General features: G+C 36.0%; 1 protein-coding gene across 1 annotated transcript in view; it reads right to left on the reverse strand.

Annotated features, from left to right (window-relative positions):
- SUGT1 (SGT1 assembly cochaperone of MIS12 kinetochore complex) overlaps window positions 1-12,654 on the reverse strand; it is a 43,380-nt gene that overhangs the window by 26,237 nt on the left and 4,489 nt on the right. Inside the window, exons 3-8 of the mRNA XM_060637056.3 lie at window positions 9,312-9,402; window positions 8,550-8,619; window positions 7,779-7,849; window positions 4,599-4,652; window positions 4,204-4,220; window positions 1,376-1,410 (exon numbers count right to left, since the gene is read on the reverse strand). Coding sequence (XP_060493039.1) covers window positions 1,376-1,410; window positions 4,204-4,220; window positions 4,599-4,652; window positions 7,779-7,849; window positions 8,550-8,619; window positions 9,312-9,402 — 338 coding nt within the window. The remainder of the gene's footprint in view (window positions 1-1,375; window positions 1,411-4,203; window positions 4,221-4,598; window positions 4,653-7,778; window positions 7,850-8,549; window positions 8,620-9,311; window positions 9,403-12,654) is intronic.

Raw genomic sequence — 12,654 nt, forward strand, 5'->3', positions numbered from 1 at the left:
GGAGACTTAAACACTTACATGATTTTCGGGGTTCTGACTTACATCTGTATTACTGTTATGCTTAATCTAATGTTGAAAACAAAACTGATTCTAAACAACAAACCATTATTATATACCATCAATAGTTTTACACTTCCATTTCAATCTAATACGAAGAAAAAGCACTCTATCCCTATTTTACAGATGAAAAAATATAAGCCCAGAAGGGTGAAGCAATAAGCCAGTCAGTGGTAGGTGTTACACTGGACCCACATCAACCTGACTTCATACTCCAAAATCTCTTAACTGAAGCTGGGGGCAACAGCCCTGAACACAATGAGCAGAAGCAAATGAGCTAAAAATTAAAATAACTTAAAAGTTTAACCCATCCTACCAAACACAACATTAAGCACAGTATCTTCTTTCAGTCTCAAGGTACATGGGAAAACTAGTGGGCCTAGAAATTCTAATTATGTGTATCTTTCCCACAGAAGGATCTAAAACTGTAGGGATCCTCACTTTCAAATTAGATTAGATTAGATTATAAACTCCATGAGGGCAGAGCTATTTATCTATCCTGCCACTATTATATTCCTAAGACTGAGCACAGTGCCTGGTAATATGAAATCAATGTTAGATTATCTTACATTCTAACATCATAGTTATTATTCGATGTTTGTGTTATACTCTTGATGCTGCCACCAAGCTAGTCAAATTTCCCTGTCTATTTGGTACTTGGAGACTCATCCTAAATCTCGCCAGAAAGAACATGAATAAATTGTTTTAACATTTTCAAGCAATTTTAGGTAATTAAAATGCACCTTGATTAACGACATATGCTTTAAGAGTCTCAGTTTCCTGCTGAAATTCAGTGAGGATGCAAAGCTCCAGATCAATGCCTTGTGTTTCTGTTACAGTCCTAAGAATACGAGTTGTACACATGGCTAATGAATAATTAAAAATAAATTCAAATACTTGCTAGATCCTTAATTCATCATTGTAACTGTTGCCCTGAGCAATAGTAACTTTCAACTCATGCAGAATTATCCTATGAAAAATATACTCTAAAATATAAAAGGCACAATTCTGTCAAGCCTACTAACTTATTTACCTGTGTAATAACACCTAAAGAGGCTCTTGTCATCTCAAGGTGACATAATATGGAACCAGAAAAAGCAAGTTTAAAGTGAAGTGATTTTAATTTACCCTTAATTATAAAGACTAACAGGAATCAGCAAACAGCTCGAGAATTTGTTTTCTCAGGCTAAGCACTATTTCTAAAAAAAACTAAAAAACACTTAAAATCACAAAGGACTTGTTCATTACTATTAAACAACAGGATTTTTCCCTTTAGACATATATATCATGCATTATTTCATGAAAAAGAAACACTTACTTGATTTTTGACTGATGAGTCCTCTGGGATGCAGACTGATTTTGGCAAGTCGAAAGAGAAAAATTTTTACAAACTGGTTTAGCAACTGTATATGAAAACGCACATATTATTAATCTACCCAGTGCTATGGTTACTTTGATATGGAGTAACTACATGAAAACGTCCTCAAAGACAAAGCATAATATTCATAATTGTTAAGTAACACCAGTCATCTCAAAAAATTAGAATATTCAGTATTTTTATAATTTTAAGATTTTTCTTCTAAAATAAAAGCATAAAACCCAAAATACTTTCTAAACGTATGATTGGAAAAGCTTACATCTAAAATGTTCAGTACTAACTCTTTAAAATGAAAATAACAGGGGCGCCTGGGTGGCTCGGTCGGTTAAGCGTCCGACTTCGGCTCAGGTCATGATCTCACGGTCCGTGAGTTCGAGCCCCGCGTCGGGCTCTGTGTTGACCGCTCAGAGCCTGGAGCCTGTTTCAGATTCTGTATCTCCCTCTCTCTCTGCCCCTCCCCTGTTCATGCTCTGTCTCTCTGTCTCAAAAATAAATAAACGTTAAAAAAAAAATTTTTTTTAAATAAAATAAAATGAAAATAACAATGACATTTAAAAAACCATTTTTCAGAAATAGTGTAACTTGGGTCGCCTGGGTGGCTCAGTCGGTTAGGCATTGGACTTGGGCTCAGGTCACTATCTTACAGTTTGGGAGTCTGAGCCCCTCACAGGGCTCTGCACTGATGGTACAGAGCCTGCCTGGGATTCTCTGTCTCCCTCTCTCTCTGCCCCTCCCCAACTTGCGCATGCACTTCTCTCTCAAAATAAATAAATAAACTTTAAAAAAAAAAAAAAAAAAAAGAAATTAGTATAAACTTCATGCTTAGCAATGGCATCAAACATGGCTCTGGAATACATGAAGGAACATTTTCATGGTACCTTCCAGATAACAGCTTACTCCATTTATAGTCTCTCAGTAACAAACATTCTAAACTGCCCATCAAAAAACAAAATGACTCTTGACCAATCCATACTTTCCTAAACTACATGTGTGCCAGTTAAAACTATGTAAATCTGAAAAACTTGCCCTGGGTCGTAAGTGACCTCTAAGTTGCCCCTAAATGATAAGTGAAATGATGGGGTTTAAAGGAAGAAAATAAAACCCCTCTACAGATCTGAGTCTAACTCAGAATCACCCTCCAGCATTAACTATTGACAAATACCTCAATCTAGATATCAGATGGAGATAATGACTAGAACAGATTATTCCAGTTCACCTCGGTATAAAGATAAAACTACACTGGTGTCAACTACAGCAGCGACAAAATGCACTGTGACTATACAGCAATTTGTGTCACCAGACAAAGTATTATCCAAATGCTACTCTGTTGTTTTCAGGACTAGTTCCAATCCCCAAAATAGTAAGCCATAAACAAAAATACCAGCAGTGTGAAAGAAGCCAACTTTTAAATACTTCCCTCACCTATCATACTTAAGAATATACACAAGCCTTGGGGGCATAGGGATAACCAGACAGGGTTCACTTTTGGTGATATTCAAAACTCCAGTCGCTACATACGCACATACCTGGCCTCATGCTCACAACCTGTCTAAAGCAGATTAACTCTAGCAGACCCGGTTTACAAATGAAGAAAACCCAGAGAATAAAATATTTTCTCAGTGTCACAATGTAATTCTGGAAGACAAAGATGTACATTTTCATTCAGACTTGAAGAAAGAGACCCAAAAAGGTTAAGTAACTGCCCTTAGAGTTAAGACCACACACACATTTCCTAAATCCTTGTCATTTTATTGACTAAATTGTAGATGATCACTGCTAAAAAACCATTAGCCGTAATTTAACTATGCGTGTTATTTATAAACATTGTAGTTAAAAAAAGTCAAATAATTTTCAACTCCACCATAATTTTAATTTTTTTTAAATGTTTATTTTTGAAAGAGGGACAGAGTGCGAGCTGAGGGAGGGGCAGAGACACACAACCCAAAGCAGGTTCCAGGCTCTGAGGTGTCAGTACAGAGCCAGACATGGGCTCAAACTCACAAACCGTGAGATCATGACCTGAACTGAAGTCAGACACCTAACCAACTGAGCCACCCAGGCATCTCTCAACTCCATCACAATTTTTAATTTTTCAGTTTTAAAAGACTTGAAAGACTTCATGTCCAAACACCAAATATGAAACTAAATTAGACAGATAAACATTTCCAAATTCTAGTTAACTTTTGTGTGGGGTTTTTTTTTTTAATATTTTGTGAGAGAGAGCAAGCGAGCGAGCATGCGCACATAAGAGACGAAGAGAGAGAGAGTATATATATCCCAAGCAGGTTCCGTGCTGTCAGTGCAGAGCTGGATGCAGGGCTCAAACTCACAAACTATGACACCATGACCTGAGCTGAAACCAAGAGCTGGACGCTCAACCAACTAAGCCATCCAGGCGCCTCTGACTTTTGTGTTCCTATTACACCACCATAAACCCTGCAAGTGCTTCCAAGGCAGCAGCTGTTCAACCTAAATGTGAGGACGTTTCAGCAAGGAAAAGAAAAAAAAATAACTATCCTGACCATACTAAAACATACCAAATCAACTTGACTCATACATTAAATGGGCCCAATAATTTTCATGGCTACAAACCTCTACATTTATTTCATCAAACCAAAATGTATTATTTCAGTTACTAAAGGAAAAAGTATTTGCATCCAATTGCTTAAGATATAACTAAAAGAAAGATCAGTCTGAGTCCTGTCTCAAATATGCATGGCAAAATTATAATTAAGTAAAAACACGAAGGAGAAAAACTTTGTACTTACCACCTCAGATTGCGATCCTATTAAAAACATAAAAACATCTCCGGTTAACAATACACTTATAGACAAAGTTATACACATAATTTCTATGGCGCAAACATACTGACTGATTGCATAAATCAATTTACCATACATCCCAAATAAAAGAAAGTGGTTTAATTTTGCATTCTGGAGTCACTTTAAACTTCTTAGTAATTTCTTACCGGTAATATAATGATACAAATCTATCTAAATCATCCTTTCAATATAACAGTACCTTGGAAATCCCTATCTGAGGGAACTAGTTAAATTTATGATGTATAAAGTTATAAAGTTACAAATAAATTTGTTTAAATCCAAAAATGTCAAACATTTACTTCTTTGTAAACTGAAAGACCTTTAGAAACCTACATGCTTACCATCCTGAGCTTCTTGACACCTTTTAATCCAGACAGTGAAATCAGGATCTGCACCTAGAAAAAAACAGAGTGTAACATCACTCATCCGCACCATCTAACATATTCATTCAACAAATACTTACTGAATATCTACTATGTTCCAAGCAGTGCTTTAGGCACTCGGGGATTCAGCAGTAAATTAGACAGAAACCCTTGTCATACCACAGTTTATAGCAAGCGTAAAATTACAGCTACAAATACACTAATAGGTTTAACATCTAGACATTCATCCTGAAGAATTAAAAAAAAAAAAAAAAAAAAATTGCTTTTAACCAGTCAACCTTACTGGTTCCCAGATACACAGAATCTCTATTTCCCCTCACCCTCTTCTGTTAAAGAGCTTCCTCTAGCACAACGAAATCAGATCTGAATTAGAGTCCCTACACACCATCATTTAGTGTGGAGTGGAAGCCTAGTAACAGACAGCTGGACCGGGATCTAAAGGCCTCTCCTGACCCAGGTTTGTTCTCCAAAGCAGCTACCTGCCTATCCTGTCTACTATTCTCTCAGTGGCCTTTCTTGTTACCATGCCATTCTTACCAATGGCAAAAAACACCTCTGGGGCGCCTGCGTGGCTCAGTTAAGCGGCCAACCTCAGTTCAGGTCATGATCTCACAGTTCATGGGTTTGAGGCCCGCGTTGGGCTCTGTGCTGACAGCTCAGAGCTTGGAGCCTGCTTCAGATTTGGTGTCTCCCTCTCTCTCTCTCTCAAAAATGAATAAACAGTTAAAAAAATTTAAAAAAAAAACACTTCTGTACTTTGTGTAGTTGTCGTATCTCCAGATTCCATGGGAGCCAACAGACGACAGATGGTGAACTATACACTTAAAAGACGGCAATGCAAACATGTATGTAAGCAAATTATTACAAGACTTAGAACAATGATGATATCTAAACAGTACAGGGTCTAATGAAATATAATGTTTAAAATTATTAAAAGTATTCTAAATAAAAGTTTACACACTCAATCTAATTATAAGCAAGATTATTTTGAAAAATAAAAATTTCTTAAAATGGGGTGCCTGAGTGGCTCAGTTGGTTAGCATCCAATATGGGCTCAGGTCATGATCTTGCGGTCTGGGGGTTCAAGCCGTGCATTGGGCTCTGTGCTGACAGCTCAGAGACTGGAGCCTGCTTTGGATTCTGTGTCTCCCTCTCTGCCTCTCCCCCACTTGTGTTTTCTTTCTCTCTCTCAAAATTAAACATCAAAAAAATTGTTTTAATTTCTTAATATGAAATTTCCTAATACATTAATTATAAGTGAAATTCAACTACACAGGCCTTAACTAATACCTACATACATGTACATACATATTCATTTTAGTGGGCGAAACAATTACATCAAATCTTTGATGTGAATAACCTATTATTCAAATTAATCAGTAAATAAAAACCAAGCTTTCTACCATACCAAAGGAAAAAAAAAGTAATATTCTGAGTTATAAATTTTTTACGTTGTCTAATAAGGGAACCCTAACAATTTATTTATTTTTTATTTTTTATTTTTTTTGACGTTTATTTATTTTTGAGACAGAGAGAGAAAGAGCATGAACAGGGGAGGGTCAGAGAGAGAGGGAGACACAGAATCTGAAACAGGCTCCAGGCTCTGAGCTGTCAGCACAGAGCCCGACGCGGGGCTCGAACTCATGGACCGTGAGATCATGACCTGAGCTGAAGTCGGACGCTTAACCGACAAGCCACCCAGGCGCCCCGGGAACCCTAACAATTTAACATAAATTTTCCCTAAAATTAAAAGAGCAAATCTGTTTTTAAATTAAATATCCTCAACAGCAATTTTACCAAAAACCAGACACCTTCATTTGAGGCAGACTGAAGTAATTCTAAGATAGAAGTCCATGGCAAGAAGGTATTAAAAAAGAAAAATTTTAGATGGGGAACTTTTTTTGCTCTAAAAAAAGAAATAAAATAGGGCTTTGAAGTCTAGAAAGGGGAATGATTCATGTCTCTTCAGGGTTTTCATATATGTATCATACAAGAAAACTGGACTCTAGAATTTGCTAGGAGTGGTGGTACGCTGGCTTGCTAAGCGAGTAACCTAATGGTTCACATACTACCACTCTTTCCTAATTTGTAGGTTCCGATTGCAAAGTTGGGCGCGCTGTTCTCTTCCGAGCAGGTATACAGAAGAAAAGCAAATAATCAAAACAATACAACAGTAAATTTTTAGAAATATAAAAACACAGTCATGCAATACTTTAAAGTAGAGATTCACAACCTCAGCACTACTGATATTTTGGACGAGATACTTCTCTCTGTTCTGGGAAATAATCCTGTACAACATAGAATGTTTACCAGTATCCCTGGCCTCTACTCACTAGATGTCAATAGCACATCCCCCATCCATCAGTCATGGTCATCAAAAATCTCTTCAGACATTATCAAACGTCCCCAAGAGAGTAAAATCATCCCTAGTTAGGAACCACTGCTCTAGAGAACTGTGAAAAGACTCTATCATTAGAGGAAGATAAAATGACAGTAGACAATACACAATAAGAATTTTGTAGTCTACGATTATCTATGAGATTACTTACAACTTTTGTCTGCCAGTATTTTGCAGACTTTTCTGGTTTTTTGGCTCTTACAATTTCTATACATGTGCACAGATATCCATACTACTAATTTTCACATACTTCTCTGAAGCTGATGTTAAAAACTCACAGTACTTTCAAAGCTCCAAGTTTCTTCCTATCACAATTTACCCAAACTGACACTACACTTCCTTATAAAAATCTCTGCTGTAAAACTTCCCATCTCAGCTACCTGAATAATAACTTAAACTGAAGAGACTTCTGAAAAAAGACCAAATGAACCTTTCACTTGTCTATCAGAAAAATATAAAGCCAGGCTAAGTAAAGGGAGCACAGTGAGTCTTTATATACAGTTTTTAACTTCTAATGGCAAAGTTTACCTGTGATTTAAATGCTAAAGAAAGGACAATTTAATCAATTTTAAGTACACTCAAATTTTGCAAACAACAGGAAATGTCAGTAAGAAAAAAAGATGTTGGGTTTCTACAACGAACTTGAGATGAATTTGAGATTACACTAACAAAATTGAGCTGTTGTATTTAAAATACAGAAATAGTGGGTTAGTTTATTAACATACAATTCCAATACTTACTATCTAATTTCTGTCCTCCTACAAAAGTTTCTAGAGCAGCAGCAAAGTTTTTTTCATGGTATTCACATATCCTGCATGAGCATATTAAAAACAAATACCACACACACGTGAGATCATGAAAAAAGGCTTTCTTTCTAATTAAATATCTTAGCATGCTCTACTGGTAAAAGAAATATTTTAAGTATATGTTAATAAGCCAAGAAGTTTTCTAATATACTGTAACATTAAATATATCTCCCATTAAAACCCTATTTTGGAACTCGTTTCAGAAGGAATTTCTTGATTTTAATTATGTACACTTGCTTATTCCAAAATATAGTTACACTAAGAAATTAAAGAAGTTTCTTAAGAATAAAGTTACACTTAACAGAAACAAGCTGGGATATAAAGTACACAGATACAGCGCTTTCACAGCATTAAATGTAGCTTGTCTAGCTTGGTTGAGAAATATATTCTCTAGTCACTTAAATATAGTAAATCCCAAACAATGAACAAAAAAGGGTATGAAATCCATCAGTTTCATCTATACCTTGCAATTACTCCAATCATTGCTATTTTAAAAAACACTAGTTATATATGTCCTATCACATACTTACTAGTTATGGAAGTATAAAATTATACTTTAAATCCTATTTCAGCTGTAAAATGTATTAATAAAATGTATAAATACAGAATTTACTATTTACATAAAACTTAAAATTAATTCATTCAACAAACTAAACACCTACTATCTATAGTCCAGATTCAATAAGAAGAGTGGTTATTGCATACCCTTTTCTCAGCATAGCAATGGAATTATTTGGATTAAGTTCAAGAGATTTCCTTGCATCAGCAACAGCATCTATATACCAAAAAAAAAAAAAAAAAAAAAAAAAAAAAAGGGGTTTTTAGTCAGTTATTTGTGGATCCTAACAAGTTACATACAGAACTTGAATCAGTCTTAGATTTTTAAGTTTTCAAGTTTGAAAATGGACAAATGCTTCTAAATTAGGAAAAGCTAATCCAAGATATAATTCAAAAAACTTTACCCTCATACCTTATGAGCCTAATATTTAGCTTCCTTTTTAAAGCTATTCAGTCTATGAATAAAGCTCTGTGATAAAGTTCATCTAATTTTCTCATTAACATCATTTATGTAATTTGTCTCAAGGTATTTAATTTTTCCCCACCCAGATTCTCTACCCAGAATAAAGTTACACAATACAGAAAGGTATTCTTTTTTATAAAAATTGCAAATAAGAACATTTCATTTAAATACTCTGTGAAATAGTAAATGTAATGCTATTTTTTGTTAGCATATAAAATAACTACAAATGAACTCCATATAAATTGTCCACCCACTGAAGGAAGAAAAGACACCCAGAACATCTGTTCGGGTGTTGCTCAACAAGTTTGTCATGTTTCAGCTACTTTACACCTTGTATGAAAGACCAATTTAAAAATCCTCAAAGATAATCTCTACTGTGTATGATTCACTGTATCTTTGGCAAAATTTACAACTTAAGAAAAAATACAGTCAGTAAGAAAAGTTACCACAGTAATTCCCAAGAAGAATGTAACAATAAGCTCTTTGACAATAATATTCTGCATCATCTGGTTTCTGTTCCAAAGCCTTAGTCAGCTCCTAAAATATAAACATGTTGACTGTTAGTACATGTTTTTTTAAAAGCAACTGAATTCTAATTAAACATGATTTTTAATCAAATAACCTATTATCATAAGCTATTTGTAGAAAAGATAACAGGGAATTAAAATAAGTCTGGAGCTTTTCTTTGCAAGAGAGTCGGTATCTCCCCTTCTCCGCTCTCCCCCACCAAAACCCACAATCTGATGTAGTATCTTAGCACAATTCCTGGCCTACAGTAGAAAACTCAATAAATGGTAATTATTATCACCTCATTTATTCTGAAGAATTTAGATGATATACATTGACCATCACAGATTTTCTCCTCCTAATTTGGAAAAGACTCAAAGATCATGTAGAAGTTGACATGCCTAGAAAATGCAAAGCTGTCCAATAAAAACAAAGAAACAAACACAAAACCTAGAAGTTAAATCTAGAGCTCAGGGAAGTTAACAGAATCAATAAAGACACAATCAAGCTTATCTGGCCCTCTCCTATCCTGTCAATGGCAGGGAACCCTAAGAAATTACAGCATTCTGTTTAAAACCCAGATACAATATCTCATAGAAAGCTACTATCAATTGATCAAGATTTAACATCAGATTAAAAGTTTGCCACCCTGGGCAGTCAAAAAAGTATGTTAAGTGGTAGCTGAAACAATGATGCAAGAAGACACAACACGATCACAATCGGCAAACGACAAATATAGGCCAATAGGAATGCTTTCATTCTCTACCCAGTGCTCACACATCCTAGGGATTTGGTAGTTTTCTTAAAAGGTAAAATCATTTCAAAAGCCACACATCATTAATTTTGCTTTAACCCAGTAGTGTGGTTCTCACAAAGCAATGTATACTATACATGGTAATCATTTACCCAAAATCCAACACACCTAAGATCCACACCATTTTTTACTATCTTCACCTCTACCATCCTGATTCAAGCAATAATGAAAATCAAGATTTGGTTTACATCAATAGGCATAAAATGCTCCAATGTCTTTCGCTGACTCAGGACAAAGGCCCAAGTTCGTCCAGTGACCTGCAAGGCCCTCCCTGATACTACCCTCTGCTAGCTTTTCAACCTCCTCTCTTACTACTCTTCCCCTTGTTCGTCTACCCTAAGCAAATTGGCCTCCTTGCTGTTCTTCAAACACCTTAGGACTCTGCACCTGCTGCTTCTCTCACTGGAAAGCTCATTCCCCAGACATGCACAGAAGATCCATTCCTTTACTTTCTAGTTAGTGATGAGGCTGTGCCAGAGACAGGATTCAAATCCAGTCTGCCTGACTCCAAATATGGTTTTAAACACTGCCTCTTGGTAATGTTGTTCCAAGTATCTTTCACACACCAATGACATTTTACTAATGTGTTTTCCTAAGACTTTAAAATTCCTAAGTTAAATGATACCATCTTGCACTAAACTTTCAACAATTTTGAAAAGAGTTAATAGCTTCTTACCTATCTACTCAAATATATCTTCAAACCAAATTTCTAGCCTCTCCTAAGCAAGAAAACAGGTACATTTCAGTTCAAAAAAGCTACTATAAATTATATTAACATCTGGATCATCTGTTTTATTTTTAACGTTTATTTAAGAGTGCAAGAGAGGGAGGAGAGGCAGAGAGATAAGGAGAGAGAGAATCCCAAGCAGGCTCCAGGCTGTCAGTGCAGAGCCCGACACAGGGCTTGATCTCACAAACCATGAGATCATGACCTAAACCGAAATCAAGAGTCAGACGCTTAACGACTGAGCCACCCAGGCACCCCGGGATTATTAACTTAGAAAGCATTTTTAAACATATGTTACATAACAAATCCAGGCCAGACACTGGGGGTACAAAGATAATTAAAATTAAAATGGAGTCAAGTAAAAACTTCTGAATTTCAAAGAACCAACTTGCAAATAACCTTTAAAAGCACAAACTAACTGGTTAAGGAGAAACAGTTACGTGATTCAGTTAAATAAAGCAACTTACTTGTTAGGCTGTTATTTTTGAAAAGTTACCAAGGGACAGAGCACAAACTGAACATTATGACACAAATTTAAATCAAAAACTACAATAACCAATTTACTTTGAATAAGCAATACACAGTATAATAAAACCAGAAAAAGTGAAGTTAAAACAATAATTTGTGGTTGTATGAACTACAACGGACTTGTGGCATGTTTTGAGAGTTCTACTGTTTCTGTGACAACAGTTGTTCACTGCTGGAGTACAAAGGGACTGAAGAAAGGTATCTCAGAAGGCAAGGACTTCAGTGCCAACATCTGAATCATAGTGGCAAAAAGTCATTATGTAATGCAGACCAATGGGAAACATACTGTGAACATGTCCAAATATATACTTCCATAAAATGGGTTACGCTATGGTCAAGCAATTTATAGTTCTAAAAATAAAGAAACTCAGTGAACTCTAAAGTATAATTACACTGAAATCTTTACCAAGATAATGACAAAGGAAATACCCTGATAATCCAGAAAAAATAAGGGGAAAAAAACCTCCTTTTTAAGGCATTAAAATTGTTTAAAATTTGGACCTGAGAAAATGAATTTCTAAATCTTTCCAGTTTTAGGCTTTGTAAAAATGCTACTCAACAAGATAACTTGTTGTTAAGGTTAAAAGCTAAAGCGGACTGCTCAGAGGGACCTAACTGCTGAAGGTATGTAGCTCTAGGTATCTCAATTTGACTCCATTTCCCTTTTTCTTCTAGCCACGCTAATCCCCAATCACAGATAATAAACAAAAGTGTCAACCGTTCTTCTTTCCTAAACTATCTAGCACTGCTGAAAACAAAAACCACACAACCATGCACAACTGGTAACATTGCACATTTATGCTAACCAGCTACACTCTCAACAAAGCTATCAATGGTCAGCATCTTTAAAGTCAGCTACCAAACCTTTAATTATATTATACATCCCTAGACCTACCTCCTCCTCCAGAGGATGACCTTGATGCCTTAAACCCAGAGACTTATCACTTCTCAACTATATAACCTTGAGCAAGTTAATCTCTTTGGCCTCAGCTTTCTTGTGAGTAAAATGCAAATACCCACCTCAACTGTTCGAAGAATTATGGGGGGGGGGGGGGGGGGGCGCGGAGGGTGCCTGGAAGCTCAGTTAAGCATCTGACTTCGGCTCAGGTCATGATCTCATGGCTCGTGGGTTCGAGCACCGCATTGGGCTCTGTGCTGACAGCTCAGAGCCTGGACCCTGCTTCAGATTCTGTGTCTCCCTCTCTCTCTGCCC

This window comes from Panthera onca, chromosome A1 (genome assembly GCF_046562875.1).
Source record: "Panthera onca isolate mPanOnc1 chromosome A1, mPanOnc1 haplotype 2, whole genome shotgun sequence".
NCBI lineage: Eukaryota > Metazoa > Chordata > Mammalia > Carnivora > Felidae > Panthera > Panthera onca.